This window comes from Entelurus aequoreus, linkage group LG15, assembly GCF_033978785.1.
Source record: "Entelurus aequoreus isolate RoL-2023_Sb linkage group LG15, RoL_Eaeq_v1.1, whole genome shotgun sequence".
Classification (NCBI taxonomy): domain Eukaryota; kingdom Metazoa; phylum Chordata; class Actinopteri; order Syngnathiformes; family Syngnathidae; genus Entelurus; species Entelurus aequoreus.
Window position 1 is genome coordinate 29,700,397 of NC_084745.1, and position 27,033 is coordinate 29,727,429.

Genomic DNA, 27,033 nt, shown 5'->3' on the forward strand with positions numbered 1-27,033 from the left:
TTTCATAATTGTTTTTTTTCCAATGGAAACTTAAAGTGTAAATATGACATAATTTCTCCTCCATACCAAGCCAAAATGTCTGTCTCTTCCCCTTGTGGCTGCTTGCGGTATTACGTACAAGCATTCTGCCTGAATTTAACATTATGACTGCCAAATTGCCAGTTAAAGTTTACTTTACTACTAGCAATTTAAACATTTACCAGAAAGTTTTACATGCAATCAATGAAGATAGTTATTTATCTTGTCAGTACTGTTGCTACATTTTCCTAAGTTGAAGTAGAAGTACTTGCATGTGCATTTGTAAACATAGAAATGTATCAATATAAATAAGAGCAAAAGTTGTTAATTATATAATGCATCAAATATTTAAATTGTCATCACAGCATTTGGGAAAAACAACATGCAATTGGTCATTGATGGAAAAAATTATGTTTCATATTTGTATAAGTGTTATTTTTCTTAGTATAATGTATAGTGTAGTATGATCATAGCATATTTCATATTGCATGAGTGTATGTCTTCCAACATTTTAGTGCACTGGTAAATGGGTTATACTTGTATAGCACTTTTCTACCTTCAAGGCACTCAAAGCGCTTTGACACTTTCTACATTCACCCATTCACACAAACACATTCACGCACTGATGGCGGGAGCTGCCAATGTTTATGTCCATAATACTTAGTGTAATTTTTGTCTTGCAATCTTTTTTTCCATTATAATTAATAAACATACATTTGATTTAGTTTTACCAATGAAACAATTTGATTTGTTTTCAACATGCATCTGTACAATTTTAATCTTATATTAAATGCCACATGCAGGACAGCATGTGTAATGTCCAAATATTGAACCTTAGTGTCTTGTAGGGTTTTTTATGTGAAAGAAAACCATTTCAATGCACAAACAATTACCAAAAGTGATTATTATTATTATTAAATTCACATACTTGGTGATATAAACTTGCTGTTATACAACATATAATATATGTATTTGATTGCATAAATCAAGTAAAATTATTGAGCAGCATAACCCCATGAATGGATACTGACACTTGAATATAGAGTCCCTTATGCAGAGAAAGTTTCTGGTTCCTGGCTGTCTACTCTACCTGCCCACAATATTTATCTTGTATCAGTTCCATATTGTGCCCCCTAAAGGAACTTTCCCCTCCCTTTAAATTAGGGCCTGTGCTGTGTAAACCTGTGAATGATCATAATAGCAAAAGGCAGTTATTGTTAAATGTCACAGAACAAATGGTCATTTGTTGTTTGTCACTTGAACTAGACACCACTTAACATGAAATAAATATTTGTACTTTTTACATGTTTGCTTCACATGCAGGGCTGGGTCAGTGTGTGACTCATTACAGCCTATCTTTATCCAAAGCTTCTCTGTCAATCCAATTGGGTGTTGGGGTTTCGTCCGCTCTTCCAACACTGAGGCAGGAAAAATATCACGGAAAAAAAACAACACATTTATAACTCAGTATGCACTCTCTAATTTGGGTGTGTGTATGTGTGTGTGTGGCGGGAATGTAGGGCTTACCACAGCTTGGCTATGGGCGTCTTTGCATCAAAGGCAAGCTCTGTTCTGGCTGCAGGGTCCATGAACTCTGTATGAACTTTTGAAGAGGGATTTTTATTTCAGCAAGGCAGCTCATTCACTAATATATGGCTTCCTATAGGCAGTGTTCCCCATTTTATTTCCTGCTTGACTGTCATTTCCCTGTATGCTGCAGCCGTGACCGCACAGTCCCTCTGCAGTCACTGAAATTCACACAGACTCTTCTCGTTGTCTATTTTTTGCTTCAGGAGCTGATTCCTCTCATCCTGTGTACCGCCTGCCTTCACCCCGAGTCCAAAGAGAGAGACCAGCTTCTTCACATTCTCTTTAACCTAATCAAGAGACCGGATGACGAGCAGAGGTGTGCAAACTGTAACATGTCAACTGTTGCACATATGTCTTGTGGAATTTGATGTAGTGCTGTGTTTCTGTGTTTGTGTTCAAAGACAAATGATCCTGACAGGATGTGTTGCGTTTGCGAGGCACGTTGGTCCCACGCGTGTTGAGGCAGAGATGCTTCCTCAGTGCTGGGAACAGGTACATGCTCTGAAGGGAAATCTCATAATTTTACACCAAGTTATGTTCCAAAAAATCAATTGCCCTTTACATGAATCACAATATAGTTTTTTTTTGTTAAGTTCTATCTTAACACATTTTTGAGCCTGCTTCCATGGCAACAGCAGCTTTCTACCGTTTTGGAGGCTGAGAACCTCTTCAGAAAAACAAATCGCACTTTCCACAGGCTCAGCAGTTTGATGATACTTGCATTCCGTGCCAGTTTTGCTCCATTTGCCTTCTGTTCCTGAGTTTCCCTCTCCTACCCACTTTTTTGCAGATTACCCACAAATATCCAGAGAGGAGACTCCTTGTGGCCGAGGCCTGTGGCGCTTTAGCACCATATCTGCCTGTAAGGTGTCATTCATATCCATTTTAAAACAAGCTGATTGGACTGTTAAAAAAAGATTGTATCCCCGCAGAAGGAAATTCGCAGTTCGCTTGTGTTGTCCATGCTGCAGCAGATGCTTGCTGATGACAAGGCTGACATGGTCCGAGAAGCTGTGGTCAAGAGTCTTGGAATTATCATGGGTTACATAGATGATGCTGACAAGTACCCCCAGGTATTTATTTGCAGAGAACTATCACTTTTTTTCCACTACAATTCCCCTTCATACGTAAATTAATCAAGCAATTAATTTTAGTTGGATTATATTAAAAGTTTATAAGCAGAGTGAAACAATCACCCAATAAAACAATCTTAAATAGGAAGAAGCCATGGTTATTGGATCCAACCCTTTTCCTATATTAAAGGGGAAATTCCCTTTTTTTTTTCAGAATTTTGCCTATCGTTTAAAATCATTTTGAGAGACAAGAAGATGAACGATTTATTTTTGAATGCATTTTAACTCGTAAATAAACTTAAATTAAAGTCAGCTTATAATGGAGTCAATGGTCCTCTATTCTGCCTATTAAGCCCTCTAAATAACCAACCAAAAAGCACCAACAATACTCCATTTACGTGACTTGAATTCTAACCAAGTATTAGTAATATTGTTATTATAAGCACTAATGCAGCTGAGATAGGCTCCAGCACTCCCGCGACCCCGAACGAGACAAGCAGTAGAAAATGGATGGATGGATTAGCACTAACATAGACAAACTATTTATAGCGGTGCCTTGATCACAGAGGGGTAGCTTGCTTATGTGGCTATGTTGACATCATTGGCTGGTGAGCTGCTGTCTCGCCTCGGTGCTCCTGAAAGTTAATTCTAGATCATAAATAATGCCTCTCACCTTGATAGTAGAAGGATGACGCTGTCAACTTTGACAACCAAATTAGACCTGGAAATGGCGAGAAAGACACCAAAAGACGCTTGGTTCCAACCCTCTTTTTTCTTCGCAAGGATTGTGAGTCATTCTTCAAATATCAATATAAATGGGAATATTTCAACTTATCAGTCGGCATCTTACTGACAGCAGACATTGTACAGTAAGTGATGTTTTATTATGTCTGTTGTCTTTCATTAAGTTTGCAGTGAATAGTAATCAGTGATGTTGAAAAAGCGAGTGTGATGCGGTTTTGAAATTGTCTCGCCGTATGCTTAACATAAGCACAATACGTAAATATTACACATTATTATGAATGTGTCTGTTAATACATTACATAGATAGATAGTACTTTATTAATTCCTTCAGGAGAGTTCCCTCAGGAAAATTAAAAATACATATATACTTACAACATATACAACTGAAAAATGGATTCTAACCTTGACAATAGTACATATTTTGTAAACGTTTGTACACAATTTATAGCACTATACAGTACTGTTTAGCAAACAAACATAACAAGGGGGGCGATTAATCAACTTTCTATTTATTAACAAAGCCAACAGCAACAAGCTGTACTTTCCTCGTTTGCAGCTGCTCTTCCTACGTGCACACACACTGTCGTTAGCCCCGTGGTGCACTCAAAGTTTGAAATCTCAAAACTCCTTAACTTTAGCAGCCAGGCTGCTATAATGCTACGATTAAATGGTAAACGGGTTATATTTGTATAGCGCTTTTCTACCTTCCAGGTACTCAAAGCACTTTGACATTATATCCACAATCACCCACTCATACACACATTAGCACACTGATGGCGGGAGCTGCCAAGCAAGGCCCAAACCACAACCTATTAGGAGCAAGGGGGAAGTGTCTTGCTCAAGGACACAACAGATGTGACGAGGATGGCGGAAACCGGGGATCGAACCAGAAACCCTCAGGTTGCTGGCACGGCTGCTTTACCAACCAAGCCACGCGACAAATGTTGACAATAAAATTTGTCACTTGTGTTTTTCCGGGCGGAAGTGGGTCACTTGCAAAAACATCGCCAGTCAGTACGTGTCGATACACTAAATTAGTCCGATTTCTCGAATAGTTTGGCTTTAAGTGAGCCTCCTATAGCCCATGGAAACCGTATTCGGTTTTTGAAAAGTCAGACTAACACACCTGGATTATTGGGGGGGGGGGGGGGGGGTCAAGGGCACCCTTTGTGTCGTGCATGTGCCAGCCTCGAACCCTGGGATATAACCTGGAAGCAGATAACGGCAACAATTGTAATGAAGAGGAGACTGTTTATATGCTTCTCAAATTAAAAGAAAAACATTTTTAAGTGCATCGATGTTAGAAAAAAAGAAAGAGATTTATTTAATAAGGTAACTAAGGAAATGTTGAATGCCTGCTTAATTCGGACAAAATATGAAAGACAATGACATGTATTATAAATTACAAGGAGAATAGTACAATGTACACAACCTCTTTACGCAGCATTTCCAAACTGATTAACAATAACTCTGTATCCCACACAACTGGCAAGATAGTCCAGAACAATAGCAACCCAGTTCATCTGGAACAGTATCCAGTCGGAGGACGAACACTCTTTTCCTTGGGATTTAAAACTCCTTCCCTCAATTCACAGAGCCTTTGCTGCCATATAAATGAACTCTGAGACATTCAAAAGTTTTGTTTCCATGAATCTCGGTCCAAAAATTGCTTCCAAAAAACTCTCTGCCGTCTGTCTTTTTTTACTTCGGACCTGCATCCACTCCGATACGTTCTTGGTAGTAGCGTCATGTTTGTAGCACAATCCAATATAATTTCTTGATGCTGTCTGCTATTTAACATCAGCATTGCCATTAGAGACGTAATATTTCTAATCTGTGTCAATATTACAGCAGACATCTCAACATAGCGTTAGAAGCGACAGACACCTAGTGTTACGTCATATAGGTCAACCGGAAAATAAATAAATTAAATGCGCTGAAAGGAAATAAGCCCCTCCCAGTGTACAGGAGGCACACTGCCTATGACCAATAGTTGCATTAGAGAGTGTGCATGGACAATTGGACTTCACACGTTCAGTGTTTCCCATAAACTGCCAAGATACCTGTGGCGGTGGGGGCGTGACTATGGGCGTGGTCACCATGACATCATCGAGTAATTTGCATAATTTACTACAATGATATGATTTTCTCTAAAAGGCTCAAAATATGTATACTTACTAACTAATAACAGTTTTGTTTTAAACGTCCATCCATCCATCCATCCATCCATCCATCCATCCATCTTACAATATAATTACAACAGTTTATGTACATATTTATATACAGATTTGAACAATAAGTTATTCACTGAAATATTATTAATTGTGGTTCTTACAAAAAATATATCTTATAAAAATATAAAAGCTAAAATGTCTCTTAAAGCTCTGCCCCTTTAATTAGTGCATACTAAATAATTTAACTTTAGCCTACTACTACAACCATATTATTTACCAGCAACATAAAGTGAAACAGAGGCAGAGGTGTCCTGCCACAGTCAGTAACAAATAAACAGAAAACAGTAGTGGTGGTAGATAGACACAAAGCTTCATCAAGCATCTGATCCACTGAACAAAGAGCTCCAAAAATCTTGATCCTACACTTCTCTTTTGTAAAGTAAATCTGAACAGCCGGTATGGGCATCTACTACAACTATATGATTTGCCTGAGAAGCTTGACAGGACACAAAAAAAACAAAAACGTTTTTTTTTTTTGTGTCGGCCTTAATTCTTTCGTGGCGGGCCGCAACAAATAAATGAATGTGTGGGAAACACTGCACGTTAGTGTGAAAATACAAAAAACCTAACTATTTGAGAAATCAGACTAATTTAGTGCATGAGAACGTAGTGAGGATATTTCCTCTTATTCTTGTTAGAAACATTAATACCTTGCTCATTTTGCAAAACGGACCTTGTTTTTGAGAGTGAGATTAAATTGTGAAAAATAACATTTAATTATCATTTTAGCCAAAGTCAGCCAGCCAGCTAAACTTTGTCTACATTGGTTCAAGTACGATTTAAAGCAGCGTCAATTTGCAGTGTTGTGAAAAAAGGCACTTTATCAAATGCGCATGCATACACACAGAGAGACAGACAGGCAGGCATCAATGCGGAGGTATCATAAGATCAAACATACAATCTATTAAATGGCCAACATTTTAAGAATTAATCAAACATAGAATTATACACATTGAGTCTATTAGAGTGCTAAAACTGCCGAGAGTTAATCAATAGTCAATATACCCTTCTAACCATGTCTTACTGCACTAGGGCTCAGCCATGCTAAAATGGATGAGGGCCTTCCCCAAATCGTTTCCACATACTTGAAAGCATCAAAAAGCCCAAAATGTCTTAATAAGAATGGAAAAACACATTCATGGATTTTTGTCCAACGATTGTCTTGTTTGTTATTTCAGGGTTTTGAGCTGATGCTGCTCTCACTCAGCGACCCCTCAGAGCGGGTGGTCAGTGCCGTCCATCAGGTCTTCATCCCTGCATTCGCCGCCTGGACAACAGAATTGGGATCCCTGCAGACTTTGCTCATCCCTTCTCTCTTGGCACGTATAGAGACACTCCTCAAGGTGTGTGCTGATTTTGCATTCTGTCGTGTGTTTGGCGTGCACATCGTCATGTATTCATTATATGTTGTTGTGTAGCAGGGGGAACATGGCCTGGATGAACACAAGTTGCACGTGTTCCTGTCTGCCCTGCAGAGTCTCATCCCTCCTCTGTTTGCTGTGGTGCTGCAGAATGCACCCTTCATCAGCCGAGCCAAACTCCCCGGGGACATACCTGCAATAGAAGGTATGACATTTGGGACGGGGGTTTCTTTTTTTTGCATTAAGTATATTTATTTTCTGTGGGTTTTTTTTGCAGTAACCCGATTCCCAAGACCCGCCTCCTCCCTCCAGGATGTAGCAACCATCGTTGGCAGCAGAGAAATGCTCAGTGCCCTGCTTCTTCTCTATGACCACCAGCTAGAGCATGAAGGGACCACCGGTTGGGAAAGCCTGCTTTGGGTGGTCAATCAACTGTGAGAACTACACATACAGTACTTTAAATACATGCATAGATCAAAATACAGTCGTCCTTTGCCACATTGCGGATTTTTGGTTGTTTTTAAAGCAACAATTAGGGCAACAATTCTACACAATTGTTGCCCTAATTTAATCGTTTTCAAGCATAAAAATGATTATAAGAACTAAAAATACAAACACTACACAGCAGTATTGACCACGAGAGGAGACTAAACCAATCGGATCACACTGTTCAGTATTGTGGCCACTGCTTGGCTCAGCTTCAGGCAGCATTACTGTATTGGATTAAAATAGTGTAAAGCTCACTAAAGGGTATTATTTAATATTTAGATGGCTCTCATAATGTTGAACAATGTATTTAGAAGGTTGGAAACATTTTAAGTTATTTAATTTGTATTTATAATTAATGATTCCTATTAATTTATTGCAGTACTTTCCGGAACCAATTGACAGCGATAAACACGTTATTACTGTAACCCGTATAGGACATGTATTCTATTTTATTTTTCTTCTGCAGGCTTCCTCAACTTATAGAGATTGTGGGTTGCATCAACGTAACCTCGACAACCTGCGTCCACGAGTTCTCACGCTTCTTTTGGAGGTTCTGTCGGACCTTTGGAAAGATTTTCACCAACACTAAGGTGGATCAAATTCGTCTAACGTCTCTGCGACGTGTCCATTCCCATATTCAATACTGTATTTATGAAATTACATTTTGCAGGTTAAACCACAATTCCAAGAGATTCTTCGTCTGTCTGAAGAGAATGTTGGTGAGTTTGCAACATGTTCTAACTTGTCATTCTACACTCAACTATGCAACGAATCCAAAAAGTAAGGCTATCTCTATGTCTTTTGTGGTTTAGATGCTTCAGAAGGGAATGGTATTCTTACCAAAGCCACTGTTCCCATATATGCCACAGGAGTACTGACTTGTTACAACCAGGTATATAGTATTTTGTCACAATGCTATACAGTACTGTCTCAGAAAATTAGAATATTGTGATAAGGTTCTTTATTTTCTGTAATGCAGTTGAAAAAGCAAAAATGTTATACATTCTGGATTCATTACACATCAACTGAAATATTGCAAGCCTTTTATTATTTTAATATTGCTGATTATGGCATACAGCTTAAGAAAACTCAAAAATCGTATCCCAAATATTTGAATATTTCCTCAGACCAAGTAAAAAAAAAAAGATTTATAACAGCAAAACAAAATCAAACATTTGAAAATGTCAATTAATGCACTCAGTACTTGGTTGGGAATCCTTTTGCACGTATTACTGCATCAATGCGGCGTGGCATGGAGGCAATCAGCCTGTGACATTGCTGAGGTGTTATGGATGCCCAGGATGCTTCAATAGCGGCCTTTAGCTCATTTGCATTATTGGGTCTGGTGTTTTTCAGCTTCTTCTTCACAATACCCCACACATTCTCTATGGGGTTCAGGTATGGGGAGTTGACAGGCCGATCGAGGACAGTAATGCCATGGTCAGTACACCAGTTACTGGTGGTTTTGGCACTGTGGGCAGGTGCCAGATCATGCTGGAAAATGAAATGATCATCTCCATAGAGCTTTTCAACAGATGGAAGCATGTAGTGCTCTAAGATCTCTAGAAGCGTCTGACTTGGGCTATGGAAAAGAAGCAATGGACAGTTGCAGAGTGGTCCAGAGTCCTGTTTTCAGACGAAAGCAAGTTTTGTATTTCATTTGGAAGTCAAGGCGCTAGAGTCTGGAGAAAGGCTGGAGAGGAGCAAAATCCAAGTTGCTTGAAATCCAGTGTGAAGTTCCCACAGTCAGCAATGGTTTGGGGAGCCATGTCAGCTGCTGGTGTTGGTCCACTGTGTTTCATCAAGTCCAGAGTCAATGCAGCTGTGTACCAAGAGATTCTAAAGCACTACATGCTTCCATCTGTTGAAAAGCTCTATGGAGATGATGATTTCATTTTCCAGCATGATCTGGCACCTGCCCACAGTGCCAACACCACCAGTAACTGGTGTATTGACCATGGCATTACTGTCCTCGATTGGCCTGCCAACTCCCCTGACCTGAACCCCATAGAGAGTTTGTGGGGTATTGTAAAGAAGAAGCTGAAAGACACCAGACCCAATAATGCAAATGAGCTAAAGGCCGCTATTGAAGCATCCTGGGCATCCATAACACCTCAGCAATGCCACAGGCTGATTGCCTCCATGCCACGCCGCACTGATGCAGTAATCCGTGCAAAAGGATTCCCAACCAAGTACTGAGTGCATTAATTGACATTTTCAAATGTTTGATTTTGTTTTGCTGTTATAAATCTTTTTTTTTTACTTGGTCTGAGGAAATATTCAAATATTTTGAGATACGATTTTTGAGTTTTCTTAAGCTGTATGCCATAATCAGCAATATTAAAATAATAAAAGGCTTGCAATATTTCAGTTGTTGTGTAATGAATCCAGAATGTATGACATTTTTGTTTTTTTAATTGCATTACAGAAAATAAAGGACTTTATCACAATATTCTAATTTTCTGAGACAGTCCTGTAATATGGAAGCTCTACTTGTTGACAGTAGTATGTTTTTATACCTCCATAAATTAATTGTTCTTTTTGCAATTACATGTATTTGTTTTGTTTTTTTCGTCTGCAAAGGAGGAGGATCGAAAGTTGTTGGTGGGTTTCTTAGAAGATGTTATGACAACCCTGTCTTTGTCCCATGCACCTCTCGGCAGCCTTAAAGCTTCTTTTGTAGAGCTTGGGTGAGTCTGATGCACACAAACACACAGCTTGAGTCAAATTCAATCAAAATGAATGCATGATTGTTTGTTTAAGTGCCAATCCGGTGTACCATGAGTTACTGCTGACTGTCCTGTGGTACGGCGTGGTACACACTTCTGCTTTGGTCCGATGTACTTCAGCACGGATGTTTGAGGTAAAGAATAAAATTAATGTAAATTCAAGAAAAAAGGTAGTTAAGTGTTTTTTAATAGTAGCATACATTTGTTGTATGTGATAAACATTATTTATATTGATCATGTTTAGTCTGCAGCAGGGGTGTCAAACTATTTTTGATTAAGGGGCCACATCACAGTTATGGATCCCCTCAGAGGGCCATTTGCAACAGTAATTATATATGAATATTGATGTGTAATCGCTTCATGATCTTATTACACAATTGCCTACGCATTTGTTTATTGTATTTTTTTACAATCAAATAGATGGATAACTTGCTTTGAAATTATAAGTCAGGTTGATAGGTAGATATTTAAGGATTTTATTGCTTCAGCAAAACATTTTTATCAGGGATGTAACGGTATTCTAAATACTGCTTTATTTCGGTTTCAAAGTCTTCTCATTAATACCGTGACGTGTGATGGTATCCAACGAAAACTTGGTGAGTGTAGTTTTCTTCTGGCGTTTTAGCATTGGTTTTAGCATAGTCTGTAAATAAACTATATCTCCCAGAATCCTCTGTGCAGCGCGGGAACGGCAAGATGGGGGCGTTGGACTCCGTAAGCAGGAAGTAAAGTGGATTCGTACTCGTCGTAGATAACATTAATTGTTTTTGGGACTTTAAATCTGTCCATAACTGGTTGAGTTATGTTGCTGACAATCAGACAAATAAGCCCAGGCCAAAACATAACCTTTTAGGTGGAGGTAAGCAGGTCTGGGTTCTGGCAGAGAGAAGCGCGCCACTTTCGTTTTGAGCGTTTCCAAGGCGACACAGAGCCAACCGGTTACGACGCACTGCACTGCGTGAAATCACAAAAGAAAAAAAAAGTTAAACACGGGAAACATAAGTAAACTAAAAAGCTACTTGAAACATACATCTTCAATCCATCCATCTATTTCTCAACTGCTTGTCTGTGGATGTCGAAGGAGCGTATTCCATCTACACTCGGGTGGAAGGAAGGGCTGGACAAGTTGCCACCTCAAACCATCACACAGAAAATATATTTGAAGCCAGCGAAGCCAAACATGTGAGATGTTTACATTAATACAAGTTATATTGTTGGTTTATTCTATATTATTTTCCAGACTGATATGATAAAATACCACTGTACAGGACGCCGCTTCCCACAATGTAAAAGGTGAAAGACACCAATTTGTACATTGTTTTACATAATTGTTGAACTTGATGTTTACATTGTTACTTTAAAGACATCAGCTGTAAGTTATTCTTTTTAATATTTGCTTGAAACAGTAGATGTTCCTGCACAATTATTTGCATATAGAAAATACTTGTTTGTAGTAAAAAATATGATTAGAACATTTTAGCATTATGTTTGTCAATTACAGTAAGCGTCTCTATCCTAAACATTCATGCTACTTCATTTTACACACTATGGCATTTTACCAAGCTTTTTTTTTTTTTGGACATATATAGCAATGATATCGTATGTGGTCTTAATACCGTGATAATATAGTACCATGAGATTTTAAAACGTTACATCCCTATTTTTTTGTAGTATATGTTGGTAATGCTTTTTGCGTGTTGAGATATTAAAGTCAAAAGTCAAGCAATTGTATGCAGTACATGCAATTTTTCTGTCAAAAGTGATACAACGAATACATTAAGAAAAAAAGATGAAGTGCTTTGACACATTATTTTCCGGCTTTCGCACACCACATAAAATTATGTGGCGGGCCAGATCTGACCAAGGGGCCTTGAGTTTGACACCTGTGTCCTACAGTCTAGTGGAATCTTCAAAGTTAAGCACAATCTTCAAAGTTACTTTAATTTCAAAACAATTTTCCCTCTAAGGAAACTTGATGTTAAGTCAAGGGGCAATTTGTTATCTTCATAAAAAAACATTTTAACTTTACAGACAATGTTTAGGGTATCTTTTTTTTCTTAACTGTCAATCTAAGTATTAAGAAAAGTTAACTGCAGTATAATAAAACTCTAACCTACTCACATTTTTGTGATAATAGATACTTTCTTCAAGCAGCATTGGAAATGTTGGAAATGTTTCTCTATTGCCACTGTTTTCTTTATATGGTTATCGTCATCCTTGATCCCTTTGACATAACTGCTACCCAAAAAATGCATAACAAACAAATGTTTGGGGTAATCGATGCCTTAGTTTCCTGTTTTTACTTTAAAGGCATACATCTTCCTGAAAATGTTGCTTGACTTTGAAGGTTCCATTGTATGTAATGAACTGTGTGTCCAAATGTATAAATAACAGTGTTGTTCAGTATTTGCAACGAAACGTTTTGCTGCATATAACTGTTTCATCTTTGCTTGCTATTGCTGGCGTTTAATATTTAGCTACAAATGTACTGCAAAAAAACCCTGAAGCCTTTAATCGCGGCCTAAGTTCCACTGTATTACTAGTACCTCCCAATTCTGATCAGGCTTTTTACTGGACTCAAACCTCACCACATAAATATCTGCTTATGTGTCACTGAAAAGCTGCAGTCAGCAAAATAGTTTTGGAAAGTAATTTAATTGGATGCATGTTCCTGTGAATGTTTTTTTAAATCATATTTTCAGTACGACAGGTCATTCAGGGAATCTAATACTTTATTTTTAAAGCAAGATGGTTGTTTTTGCTTTTCCCTCCTTAATGCAGTTGAGTTTGACAAACGTAGTAATGTAACTGAAGTGTAACAAATAAGCGCAGTGTTGAAGGTCTAGTTGTAACAGTGGAACCAGGCCTTTGTTGAGCTTAACTTTTGGGAGGAGGGGTGCTCAGCTCAATCCATGTCCCTTATTTTATTATTGTGAAGTGATCCCCCTCTTCATGTCACCATCCCATAATGTGTACTGTTCTGTAGCTGTCAACTATTGTCCTGCAAACCTAAGTTAAAAGTGGCGATCTACCACAGACTCTGGATAAGAGTTGTGTATTGTTGACTAGTTTGAATACAATTCAATCTGATCTGGAGTCTGTGCTCAGAGCCCACGTAGTAATGTTTATTTAGGGTAACAATGTTTGTGCAGTGCAGTGGTTCTTTGTTGCTTCTTATTTTTATGTTCACCATCTTATTTTTTTCGCATTATTTCACTCTTCTTATTATTCTCTGTATCGGCGGTGTTGCTCGTTCTTGTCCAATGCCCTCCACCCCCGCTCTCCTATGTGACATCACGTCTGCCTCTGTCCCACCCGAGCAGCTGCTGGTGAAGGGGGTGAATGAGACGCTGGTAGCTCAGAGAGTGGTGCCGGCTCTCATCACACTGTCCTCCGACCCTGAAATGTAAGTGGAACAACCGACAACAGTAACAAGTCAACCTGCTCCGCGTCTCTCTCCCCCCTTCTCTTTGCTGCCCGACAGTCATCACACTGAAGCAGTCAGCGTGTCTGGAGCAACATCACTCTGAATTTGATCTCTTTTACGCAGAGATCCAGCAAAACGGCTGCATCAGAGCCAGACAAGTAACAAGTATTTATCCACCAGTGCCTTTTATACAGTGTTAGTGCGCTTTGAGACGTGGATCAGACACAACGTGGATGTGTTGGTGCCATTCATAAAGAACAAAGGACGTAGAAGGGACGACAGTCTGTTAAAGCCAGAAATGTTCCACCTTTTTTCTGTTTCTGGGCACAAATGCAAAATGGTGGAATACAGTCAATGCTGGTATCGGGGTGAAGTTTAACACCTGACTAGGGATAACCGGTTTTACTATTAACCGTGATTAAAACTGTCAAAATTATTTAATCACAAAGGCTCCAATATACTGTGTGTTTCAGTCCTCCTCACTCACTATAAACGGAAAAAAAAAAAGATGAAATCTCGGGCACTTAAAAATGACCCGGGAATCATTGCAGAAGATGGCTCACCCATTTGCAAAACCTGCCAAAAAAGGCTAAATGGTCTAATATGTCCAATGTGGTGCAGCTTTACGCACCAAAGTAAAGGTAACACATAATAACTGAGTTCAATTATGTTCGTGGCAAGTTACTTTATGAAGAATTTAAAAGTATCACTTACATTCAGTAGCTGAGCGTTGAGTCAGTTTAGTGTTAAAAAAAACAGTATTCGGTTCTCCTGTCAAGGGCTTCATTCATTGACCATTTAACGTTGGAGATTGCTTCTTCCTGTCTGTGTTGAATAAACTATAGACATAGTAAGTTATTATAGCAAGTGTAAAACACTAGAATAACATCAATAGTTTGTAGAATTACTAATTACGTGCATTCCAGTTATTAACAGCACAAAAAAGGTTATTAAAAATGAAAAATAAGCATGGATGACAGTTAACGACAGTAACACTTGAGTTTATTACTTACAGTAACATTATGCCTTGGGCGATCAATAAAGTTAACTTTAATCTTATTGATAATACAATAATTTTTTTATTAATAATACTGTTTTTATTTATTGTTTTGAACTGTTGTAATGTTATTTGGTTACTGTTATTTCAGACGGTAGTAAATAACACATCAAAATCTCTAAGGAATGTCTGCGTTATTTTATAAAAACATTTTGTCGCGAAATTAATTATGCATTACAATCGTGAAGCCGTGATTATTACTTTGACTATATTCGTACAGTCAAAATATACAATTGTTACATCCCTACACCTGACACTGCCCTGTTGTGATGAAAGCAATTGTTGCTCTGTTGTTTTATTCTTCAATATCATGGAATGGTTGGTGTAAAAGGCACATGCGGATAATCGCCTGATGCTATCATTGTGCAAGATCTTTTCAATATACCCTGAGGTTTGCTCCTATATAAGATCAAGCATAGCATCACTTGCTTCATTAGTCAGCGCTCGCATGCATGCCATCTTTCATCATTTCCTCGGTCTACTTTGCTCACTTGTGTGTTGCATGCAGCCCAAATCGTTCATTCCCAGCATGCATCCTCCACTCCCACTCATACATTAAGGCTGAGGCCCTCCTCCTAACAAAGCTCGCAGTTGGTTTTCACCCATGACTTTCTCCATTTTTTATCTTCTGTTTTCACCATTCCGATCCCCTCTCTCCTGCCCCTTCTTTCCTGTCTCATTCTGCCATGTGATGGGTTTGCAGTCGGTTCTCCGAGGCATGAGTGAAGCATTAGTAGATCGACGGGCGGCCCCGGCCCTTATAACACTGTGCAATGGGCCTGAATTGTGAGTCGCTCAACAACAGAAAACGCCGTCTTCCAACGGGCTGCATTCCAACAATGTCAAGAAACTGTCAACTTCCATTACCACTATACAAATTATGTGGAAGAAAAGTAAGAAGTCATTGTGTCTTTCCCAAAATCCATGAGTCAGTGAGCCCTGTAACTGGCGAGACGTTTTAAATTACTTGAATATTCCTTTACTGTGGGTTACATTTATACATTTCTTGTTCTCTCATCATTAATTTTGTTCTTAAATAAGATGAGGATGCCACACTGTTGGAATGCAGCCCAGCTCATCACATTGTCACTGTGGATAAACCCAGTTTTAAGGCCTAAAACATTTTCTGTTCTTCTTTATATAATTTAACATAATGTCTGAAATCAACATACAATAATTAGGAAGGACATTGAATGCATTATTTGGGTTTATCATTAAAGGGGACCTATGGTGATTTTAATCTACATTTAAAACACCTATTTGAGGTCCAGATGATAAGTATTATTATGCTTTGTTATAATTTTTGCGTCAAGTCACTTTTGTAGCCCGTCTGTCTGAAAGATGTTTGATAAAATATGAGATGAAGAAAAGTACCAAGTGCAGACCCCGCCAGGCCCTTTCTCCCAATCGTAAAGAATCCTTTAAAAAAACAGACAGTTATTCGGGTCACCCCCAAAATTTAAGCATTTTTTCCTTACCCTGCTTCTGACATTTCTTGAAGGTTAAGTCAAAATCTTCGCATACTTTTTTGAGCTATGTTGCTAACTAACAAACAAATCTCAGCGAATACATAACTTCCTGGTGGAGTTAATTATTCAAAATGCAGACCAAATGCGAATAGCCATGTCTCTCCTTAGAGTCATACACCGTATTAATCAGATAATACTATATTATGCTGCATATTTTTTTTCTTTTAAATAATCTTACTTCCATGTAATTTTATGATTTTATTCCCTTAAAATTATATTAATTTGGTACTATTAAAACTATATTCCTGCAAACATTACTACTTTTTTCCTGCAAAAATACATCTTTAAATACTGAAAAATACTGTTTTTTTCTCATAATATTACACCTTAATTCTCCCAATTATAATACTTTATTCTTGTAGTATTATTGTTCTTTTCAGTGGGGCTCTAATAATACTCACTACTATCCAATACTACTATATTATGTTGCAAAGTAAGCTGTTGTAAACAGTTTTTTGTGTGGAAGGTAATAATGTCATACCATGTCTGTTAAAAGGTGCTTTAGTTAGATCGTTTCATTTTAACGATGAATAAAATTACTTCTTAGCCAGATCAGCAAAATATAAAAAAAAGCTGTAAAATCTAACAAGCAGCCATCAGTAGAACTTGTATTTACGTTTAGTTTGTGCAGCTGGCATCAGACCAGACCTTATTTTCCCTTTATTGTTATTTGTAAAAGCATGTGGTCATTTATTCAGGTTTTTAGTAGAATTTGTGATGACCTACACAACACAGTGGGTATGAATATATTGTCACCATATGTACCGGTATGTTGCTCTCCTGCAGCTCTGTGAGGATATCCACCATCCCTGCCTTTGGTACCATCATGGAAACTGTCACACAGAAAGAAGTAAGAGTTGAATATCTATAAAATTGTAGGTAAGGGTTATGTGACTAGTGCAAATGTTTTGTGTATGTAGCTGCTTGAGCGTGTCAAGATGCAGCTGGCGACCTTCCTGGAGGACCCTCAGTATCAAGACCAGCATTCGTTGCACGTGGAGATCATCAGGACGTTTGGACGGGTCGGACCCAACGCAGAGCCTCGATTTAGAGACGACTGTATGCAAAAGTGCCCGAGATGTCATGAAAAAATGATAGGTTTGGTGTTTACTTGTTGTATGTGCTCTTTGATCCAGTCGTACTGCCAAACCTGCACAAGTTGGCGCTGGCCAACAACAGCCAGGTGGTGGAGAACAAGAGGATTGACATCGCCACCCAGCTGTTTGAGGCCTACAGCGCCCTCTCATGCTGCTGTATCCTTTTGTCTTTTTTTTTTTTTTTTTTTTTAACTCAATGGGGTTAATTAATGTTTATCTGCAATCGTCCGAAGAGTGACCGACCATCTTTCTGGTGCGCATCAAAAGTAGCCCCAGTGTGTGGTTCAGTTATGTGTATGTTTTGGCAGAGTTCTACTGTCATTTGGCAGGAAGAGAAAGGAGGGGGAAAAAAGTGTGCACCCGTCCATTTCTGGACGAGACGTAATTACAAGGTTGGTTAAGCAGACGAGAGGATGAGGGAGGCTGCAAGAGGAAGAGCGTGAGAGAAAAGCAACTGAGCTTCGGTCCTCTGTTCCGCTTACCCAGAATAGCTTTCCCTTGTCATCCCTCCCTTCTCTCCTGCTACGTCTCCCGTCTTCACACGTACTTCTGTCTTGCTGTGTCTCCCCTGGGAGCCACGCCCACATAGCCAGAGGTTCATTCCTGTGGGTCATGGCGAAGTTGTCATATCAAAGTGCAGTCCCAGTTATAAGTGTAATGGTGCTCATAAGCACCGCAGCCTCTAAAAAAGTACATTCACATCATTGCAAATATAGATGGGGTCTGTCTGTGTCCCATATGGTGTCGCTGGCTCAGACAGATAGTGGTGTTGGAATGTATAGCTTATAGTTGGACTCATTGAGACCGCACTTCAAACAGAGTAAAGTATTTAGGCAATAATTTGATGAGGCGCTTGACATAACCACCTCCCTCCTTATGAGCACTCACTATATCTCTTGCTAAACAGAAAGGAACAGCATTACTTTGAAAATTAACAGAGTTACTGCTCTGTAATTTCACATTGAAAATCAGTAAGTCTTTTGTTTTGAAAATCAGTATTCTTGACCATCTTGTGATGTATTTAAATTGAAGAAGGTTTTTGATTTGATTTAAAATCTTCTTGCAAAGAAATTATTAAAGTTGGTAGGAACACATTTGTCCCTGCCAAAAAATTCAAGATCACTGAACAGGCCTGCAGCGATAACACATTTTGGTGGATGACATGTTGTCCCACAAATTACTGCCGCTAAACAATACTATTGTCAGCATTATTTTTTTGACTAAATTAGGCACTAATGTAATCATCCATCCATCCATTTTTCTACTGCTTGTCCCGTTCGGGATCGTGGGGGTGCTGGAGCCTATTATATATATTAATCATGCAAGTAACCCTTTCAAACGCAATACTTTATTTTTCATTAATGGTTTTTACCGTTGTAATTGGAAAGTCAAGAACTTTGAATGATCCTAAGTAAGTAAACAAACAAAAGTAATATAGACTTGTATTTTTCTGCAAAAAATTTAACTTAAACATGTTGAAGTGCAGTTTTCACCTCGTTGTAAAAACTGGGTCTGTAGTTTATGATTTTTAATTGTTGCCATCACTTTCCAACACATTTGGTAAATTTGCACCTTCGTCCATGTTGATATCCCCATCTTGCTCATTTGGTTTGAAGCCGAAATATCCCCACGACGGGACATTTAGCTTTGCCATGATCTTTTTTTCTTCCTAATTTTTGTCACCTTACGGTGCTTCTGACCAGTGACGATCAAGGGTCTGTCGCTGTCGAAAGCCTGCAGTCTCGCCTCCACTCACAGAGACAAAGATTGTGGATGACAGCCAAGAGGGTTCACTCCCTCCATTGAAGTCTGCTTTTGAACAAACAAGTGCTGAGAGTGATTCACAGAGTGAACCTTCCTGCACCCTGATTGGAAGCAAGAGAGAAGAAAACAAACACACATGAACATGGAAAATTTTTGAATTTAAGATATAAAGTTCATTTTCATTTATTGTTCAATTAATTGATCTATTGATTTATTGGCCCAGGGCTACACAAGAAGTTAAAAAAACAGTTTGTGCTGCTGTCCTGTGTAACATTGTAACGCGTAGACTTGACTTAAACTTGTATCCAAATTGGAATTGTGATCTTTGCCGACGTCTGCTGTGTTTAGTCTGATATAATCAATTGTGTTCTTGCTTTAAGTAGAAAACTTGTCTTTCAACATTTACAACTCATCTAAAAACTGCAAAGTTGACGACAAGAAAAATGCTGATTCAGCTACCTGACACACATTGTGTCAGATATTCAAAATCAATAAGGATCTTACTTTGACAAAACAAACTGTTTTGTTTACTCAGTTACAAGTGTAATTGTGTAATCGGCATAGACCATAAGACTTAGACTTAGACTTCCTTTATTGTCATTCAATTTTGAACTTTACAGTACAGATAAGAACAACATTTCGTTGCATTATCTCATTGTAGTGCATAAGCATGTATTAACTGAACCTTTGACACCTCTGCTATTTTCAGTCAGATATTCAAGATCAATAGGTGTCTTGTTTGTGTAGTAGCTATTATGATATTAAACTGCCACAGTTAGAAAGTGCATGCAATGGGTTCACCTTTGACCTCAGCTGGTCTTGAGCAGTTAATTGGTTAAACAGTTGGTTGATAGAATTCTAAAGGACCTAATTCAACTCTGCTTGTGTCTTCCACATTTACAATATCTATTGCTTTTCTATTGGAATTAGCTTTGAATCTTTTTGTCTGCTACTTTTAAAGAAGTGACCAGGAGCATGCACTGATTTTATCTTTGAAATCAGCTGCTTCAACCTCATTGCGTCAGATATTCAAAATCAAGAATGTTCCAGAGGGGACACACATTTTTGCGTATGATTCAGCCCTTGACCTCGTACACAGTCATTTCTGAGGAAGTGATGATCAACCACTTCCTGCCGGGTCTCAGGTGTCTCCGTGCCGACATGGAGCAGCTCTCCCCGGAGCACGAGGTCAGCAGACACACTGTTATGTCTCCCGCTCCTTTTATTTGCGTCTCCAAATCTCACGCGAATCATTTTTCCCCAAATGTGACTAACAATCAGCCGACTCTTGCCGTTTTGTTTTTTTCCAGACTGTCGCTTAATTCTTCACGTCATCTTCACCATTATGCTTATCTGTCATGTGTTACGCAGGTGATTCTCAGCTCCATGGTCAAAGAGTGTGAGATCAAGGTGGAGAACAGAGGAATGGGAGATGCACAAGGGTGAGAAGCATTTTTTGAATAGTGCCACACGGCATTGCGGCCATTTTTCTTTGTGTTTTAATTTTTAATTACTTAAACTATAAACACAACATTGGAAGTTGGCAATGATGGGAACGAGGCTGAATTTGTGATATACAACTATTTTATTTCAAAAAAATCTTTAACGGTTTGGAGTGCATGAGAAAGTTGTAGGGCAGCACGGTGGACCAGGGGTTAGTGCATGTGCCTCACAATACGGAGGTCCTGATTTCAATACCGGGCTCGGGATCTTTCTGTGTGGAGTTTGCATCTTCTCCCCGTGACTGCGTGGTTTCTCTCCGGGTACTCCGGCTTCCTCCCACCTCCAAAGACATGCCCCTGGGGATAGGTTGATTGGCAACACTAAATTGGCCCTAGTGTGTGAATGTGAGTGTGAATGTTGTCTGTCTATCTGTGTTGGCCCTGTGATGAGGTGGCCACTTGTCCAGGGTGTACCCCACCTCCTGCCCAAATGCAGCTGAGATAGGCTCCAGCACCCCCCGCGACCCCGGAAGGGACAAGCGGTAGAAAATGGATGGATGGAAAAAGTTGAAAGGCCACACTTTGGCCGCACAGTCAGGGGATTAAAGAGGACCATTAATGATTACAGTCTACATTTAAAAACACTTCCGGGTGGTTCAGTTAATATGTATTGGATATACTTTGGTATATTCTCCACAGTCCTATTTATAATCCGTCTGCAAGCTGTCCGTTGTTGGAGGCGCTCCAATATAAAAACCATGCCCCCTAAAATTAATCTAATTTATCTTTTAAAAATGTACACCGTTTCAATATATATTTTGAAGGTGTCACCGCTATTTTTTTCCTGACATGGTCAAAAATAAGCTTCATAAACATATATATTCACCTGTTCTCAACATTAGGTACACTTGCACACTCGTCGATCGATTCAGAACCGCAAAAAACAGCTGATTTTAATAACATTTGCAGTGATGAGATAATTGCGAGCGACAGTGTGACGCATGAATTTTACACCAACATTTTAAAGCACATGCAGAGGTGTTTCTAACTGCTGACATCTTGTGGAGTTGATAAAAAACACATTTTATGGTTGCAAGCAGTTTTTGACCCAAAGCTAGAGCATTTATTATAATTTTTAGACCACGCACCCTGCAACTAGAGGAGAGTTGGCAGTTAACTATATAGAGGCGTTAGTTGGAGTGTGTGCTTTAGTTAGAAGAAGCTTGTAACAGCTTACTCTAAAGAGGAAGTATTGGAGCCATTAGACTGTAAAACCGCAGGTAGTACACTTAAATCCAAAACTCACCAAGCAATTAAATTTTAGATTGGAGAATAAGATTAAAAGAGAAATTTTACTGTGCGTTTTTGTGTTTCTATAGCTCTATATCCATTACATCCAGTCTGGTGGGCGAGGACGCCAAGACCAAGTTCCTAAGCAAGATGGGTCAGCTGACCACATCGAGCGCCATGTTGGCCACCGTCTTCCAGAGGAAGAAGTGAACGACGAACAGCGCAAACTAGGCGACTCGTCGGCCGTGCTCCAAGTAGATGACATATCAAATGTGACGTGTTTTAAAGGAGTTTTTTTTTTTTTTTTTTTTACTTTTTTTGCAGCCTCATCAAGGATGGTTTACTTTTTTTTATCAGTCAGTGTTTGTTTGACTTCTTCATTTACAAAAGGAGCGCGGCAGTGGAAGAAACTGACCAGTATTGACATTCGCCCAGAGTCATGGCAGTTGGGACAGCTTTTTGGGACATTTCAGGATTTGACAATATCACTGGAACAATCTTTCCATTAGATTGGAGGCGGAAACACATGCTCACTTTTTTTATGTTATTTTGGAGCGAACACTTCACGGACGGCCTGCGATCTTTAACACTTCTGAGTGAAAATTACTTAAAGTGGATCTTAAAACGCGAGTGTACAGTGAGTGAGTGCGCGTGGTACCGAAACAACGCCTACTTGAAGTTCTAAATTGTCTTGCCTTCGTTTCCTTAAAAAGTCTGTCAGATTTAAAAGCGTCTATTTTATAACTTATTTATGTCTTAATGAAGGAGAATACACTTTATTTCCAGATTCCAAAGAATTTTGCACTTCTTTATTTTCCTTAAATCTAATGCACATTTAAACTGATCACTACTGTTGCATTTTTTCTGTTAGAACATTTAACATACTTTGGGTCCAATATAGTTTATCTCTGAGCATTTTACTTTATTTCTTATGTGGACATTTGGGGGGTGAGTTATACTGAAAAAAAAATGTTTATCATACACTGAAGTGAGTGGATGGTACTCGTGTATATTTGGAATCTCTGTCATGGTGTAATAAAATATAATTTGTGTATTTAAAAGAGAAAAAGTGCTTTATGGCTCAAAAGTAACAACAGGTGCTAAAGGCAATAAAAAAAAAAAGTCATTTGACGGACAAATTCTCAGAGTAGTCCCGCCCCTCATCGCCAACACTTTGATGTGCTCTAATGTCTGCGTGCAACAAACCAAAGTCCAATTTATGGGGCATTCCCAACTGTTTCCTGCAGAAAAAGTCCCAGTTTAAGCATGGACACAAGACCATAGTATGGAGGAATGTGACCTTATAGTCCATAAAACTATTTTTATTTGTAAAGATGAGGCTTCGTTGTTGGCTTGGCAACCAGATATCTATCCATAGCTGTGCATGCAAAATTGTTGTCCAAACACAATATTCAATTGCAATTCCTACATTTTTTTTAACGTAGGGGTGTCAAACTTTTTATTGAGGGCCATATCGCAATTGCAGCTGCCCTCAGAGGGCTGCATGTATGAATAGAAGCGTATGATAGCCTAGATACAGTTTGCATGGGCAACTCTTTTAGATTATGACATTTTGATTGATAACTTGCTTTGAAATCGTTAGTCTAGATGACAAGCAGATACCCCCCAAAAAATGTTTGTAACATTGAGTGCATGATCCAATTATATTGGTAGAACATACAGTACATTTTTCTGTCAAAATTGGTGGACCACATAAGATGACCTAGCAGGCCACATAAAATTACGTGGCGGACTACTTTAAATGACATGGCAGGCAGGCCATTTAAAATGAAGAGGCAGACCACTTAAAATGATGTGGCGGGCCAGATCTGGCCCCCGGGCCTTGAGTTTGACATAGGCTTTTGCGGATGATGGTGCTGCTGTTGACACATGCAGTAAGTTGCAGTTCATGACAGTAGAGGGAGCCCATCAGCAAAAAAAATTTACATTGTTGTGGATTTAACTGATTATCTATCTACAATATCTACAATATTAATCTTAAAAATGCTAATTTTAAGTACAAACCCCGTTTCCATATGAGTTGGTAAATTGTGTTAGATGCAAATATAAACGGAATACAATGATTTGCAAATCCTTTTCAACCCATATTCAATTCAATGCACTACAAAGACAAGATAGTTGATGTTCAAACTCATAAACTATATATTTTTTTTGCAAATAATAATTAACTTACAATTTCATGGCTGCAACATGTGCCAAAACAGTTGGGAAAGGGCATGTTCACCACTGCGTTACATGGCCTTTCCTTTTAACAACACTCAGTAAACGTTTGGGAACTGAGGAGACACATTTTTTAAGCTTCTCAGGTGGAATTCTTTCCCATTCTTGCTTGATGTACAGCTTAAGTTGTTCAATATTCCGGGGGTCTCCGTTGTGTTATTTTAGGCTTCATAATGCGCCACACATTTTCACTGGGAGACAGGTCTGGACTACAGGCAGGCCAGTCTAGTACCCGCACTCTTTTACTATGAAGCCACATTAATGTAACACGTGGCTTGGCATTGTCTTGCTGAAATAAGCAGGTAACGTTGCTTGGATGGCAACATATGTTGCTCCAAAACCTGTATGTACCTTTCAGCATTAATGGCGCCTTCACAGATGTGTAAGTTACCCATGTCTTGGGCACTAATACACCCCCATACCATCACAGATGATGGCTTTTCAACTTTGCGCCTATAACAATCCGGATGGTTCTTTTCCTCTTTGGTCAGGAGGACACGACGTCCGCCGTTTCCAAAAACAATTTGAAATGTGGACTCGTCAGACCACAGAACACTTTTCCACTTTGTATCAGTCCATCTTAGATGAGCTCAGGCCCAGCGAAGCAGACTGCGTTTCTGGGTGTTGTTGATAAACGGTTTTCGCCTTGCATAGGAGAGTTTTAACTTGCACTTACAGATGTAGCGACCAACTGTAGTTACTGACAGTGGGTTTCTGAAGTGTTCCTGAGCCCATGTGGTGATATCCTTTACACACTGATGTCGCTTGTTGATGCAATACAGACTGAGGGATCGAAGGTCACGGGCTTAGCTGCTTACGTGCAGTGATTTCTCCAGATACTCTGAACCCTTTGATGATATTACGGACCGTAGATGGTGAAATCCCTAAATGCCTTGCATTAGCTGGTTGAGAAAGGTTTTTCTTAAACCGTTCAACAATTTGCTCACGCATTTGTTGACAAAGTGGTGACCCTCGCCCCATCCTGGTTTGTGAATGACTCAGCATTTCATTGAATCTACTTTTATACCCAATCATGGCACCCACCTGTTCCCAATTTGCCTGTTCACCTGTGGGATGTTCCAAATAAGTGTTTGATGAGCATTCTTCCACTTTATTAGTATTTATTGCCAACTTCTTTGTCACGTGTTGCTGGCATCAAATTCTAAAGTTAATGATTATTTGCAAAAAAAAAAAAGTTTATCAGTTTGAACATCAAATATGTTGTCTTTGTAGCATATTCAACTGAATATGGGTTGAAAATGATTCGCAAATCATCGTATTCCGTTTATATTTACATCTAACACGATTTTCCAACTCATATGGAAACGGGGTTTGTAGTTGTAAAAGGAGAAAATATACGTACAAATAGCGCATGTTTGGTGCTTGCCATTTGCAATTCACAACTGTAGCGGGAGGCCAGGAGCAGAAATTTTACCAAATGGCTGATTTGAATCATTTGATATACAAATTATACAATAAAAATGGCTAATACATATTTTTTGCGTTTATATATATATTTTTTTTAATATATACAAATTGGTTGTGCAGCATTCTGTTAACACCTTACCGTGTGTGGCCACCAGCCCTCCTTTTATTGCATACATGACTTTACTCAACATCAGCGATGATGTCAAAATAACAATGCAAATTTTATTAGTTTTGGTTTAAAACTACAGGAAAACCGGTTGTGCATGATTTGTATATGTATTTGAATGTGATGCCAGTTAATTACCATTAGGTGCCATGAGGACAACTTACTGTGGGTTTGATGCAAAAATGACATTTTACTTCTCAGTAACAAAAAGAAAAGATGCCAAACATTTAGCAATTTGTCATGATGCAAGTTAGCTGTCTACCATTGATGACATTCAGCATTTGTAATACAAGCATAAAAACATAAGCATTGTATTTGCGAGTAAAGAGAGCAGGATTCGCGCACATTTAGCGGTTGATCATTATGCAAGTTTACTACTTGCCATTGATAAAGAGTGTCATTTGCATTTTTGGGCTAATATTCAACCTATGTTCCTGATAACCATGCAGGTGGACAAATAATTGATATGAATCTGTTGTGAGGGCGTGCTTGGCGTCTTTTTATGTGTTCCGCTACACACTCATTCCTCTGCTTCTTGTGTGAAGTATGCCTCTGCCTGCCAGAAGAGGTGTGGCCATGCAAATAAGTGTACACATTTAGGCCTGCTTTTTCTATATGCATGGTGCAGAAGTGGCGCTCAGTCTGCAGTTCTTCCTCATAGGAGTGACTTGAGTGAGTCACGGGTCACGTCTGTTTCCGAAACAAGCAGATGAAATTCTAATATCTCTGGAACAAGATGGAACACAACTTTTTATATAAATACAGCACCTCAGTTTTCCTCGTCACAAGCATTCTTGCATTAATGGTCTTTTGCAGCATTTCTATAAAGTCAGATTAGCTCAAAAGTAATGCCAAAACCAACGTGACCAAAATGCTTACCGAGCTAAAAGAAAGTATGTGGTTACATGCGGGTCATTTCGAAGCGAGATGTTCATTAACCAGCCTACAACAAAACAAGCATATAGCAGCTTTATTGTGTGAATATATATTGTGCGTTCAGAGTCAATGTCGGGTTTAGCGTTGCTAAAAAGAAGTCACATGTGAATCTTAATTGCTACTGTGCATGCTGCAGAGGCCCCACCACAAAACAGCTTCTCTCAGCATGTTTTTATGGGAAAAATGTGTGTGTTGTGCTGCAACCCATTACCCTCGACAGCTAAGTTCAAAATCTCTGTCTTCGTATTGTTACTTGAAACACATCCCTCATATTATGTTTTCCTTCGCTCTGTTTTGTTCTTTAAACATTTGCATAACTGTCATTTTGGCGGTGACTATGCTGGCAACTAACTTGACATGCAAATTTAGAGGGTGGTACAAAATAACTATTCACCATAGGGGTGTCTACACTTTACTG

At 38.9% G+C, this 27,033-nt stretch overlaps 1 protein-coding gene across 7 annotated transcripts in view; it reads left to right on the plus strand.

Moving 5' to 3' along the window:
* relch (RAB11 binding and LisH domain, coiled-coil and HEAT repeat containing) overlaps positions 1 to 23,155 on the plus strand; it is a 56,880-nt gene extending 33,725 nt beyond the window's left edge. The window contains exons 13-31 of one of the 7 annotated variants that reach the window (XM_062021175.1): positions 1,812 to 1,924; positions 2,010 to 2,100; positions 2,399 to 2,470; positions 2,541 to 2,681; positions 6,838 to 7,002; positions 7,078 to 7,225; positions 7,298 to 7,454; positions 7,976 to 8,099; positions 8,180 to 8,228; positions 8,322 to 8,401; positions 10,093 to 10,199; positions 10,273 to 10,372; positions 15,426 to 15,508; positions 17,038 to 17,101; positions 17,172 to 17,310; positions 17,388 to 17,504; positions 20,212 to 20,300; positions 20,484 to 20,554; positions 21,934 to 23,155. In XM_062021175.1, coding sequence (XP_061877159.1) covers positions 1,812 to 1,924; positions 2,010 to 2,100; positions 2,399 to 2,470; positions 2,541 to 2,681; positions 6,838 to 7,002; positions 7,078 to 7,225; positions 7,298 to 7,454; positions 7,976 to 8,099; positions 8,180 to 8,228; positions 8,322 to 8,401; positions 10,093 to 10,199; positions 10,273 to 10,372; positions 15,426 to 15,508; positions 17,038 to 17,101; positions 17,172 to 17,310; positions 17,388 to 17,504; positions 20,212 to 20,300; positions 20,484 to 20,554; positions 21,934 to 22,054 — 2,031 coding nt within the window. In that variant the 3' untranslated portion in view covers positions 22,055 to 23,155. Of the gene's footprint in view, positions 1 to 1,811; positions 1,925 to 2,009; positions 2,101 to 2,398; positions 2,471 to 2,540; positions 2,682 to 6,837; positions 7,003 to 7,077; positions 7,226 to 7,297; positions 7,455 to 7,975; positions 8,100 to 8,179; positions 8,229 to 8,321; positions 8,402 to 10,092; positions 10,200 to 10,272; positions 10,373 to 13,561; positions 13,645 to 15,425; positions 15,509 to 17,037; positions 17,102 to 17,171; positions 17,311 to 17,387; positions 17,505 to 20,211; positions 20,301 to 20,483; positions 20,555 to 21,933 lie in introns of those variants that run through there. The other 6 variants (XM_062021176.1, XM_062021179.1, XM_062021177.1 and 3 more) reach the window with 6 other exon arrangements.
* The last annotated feature ends 3,878 nt before the right edge of the window (positions 23,156 to 27,033 follow it).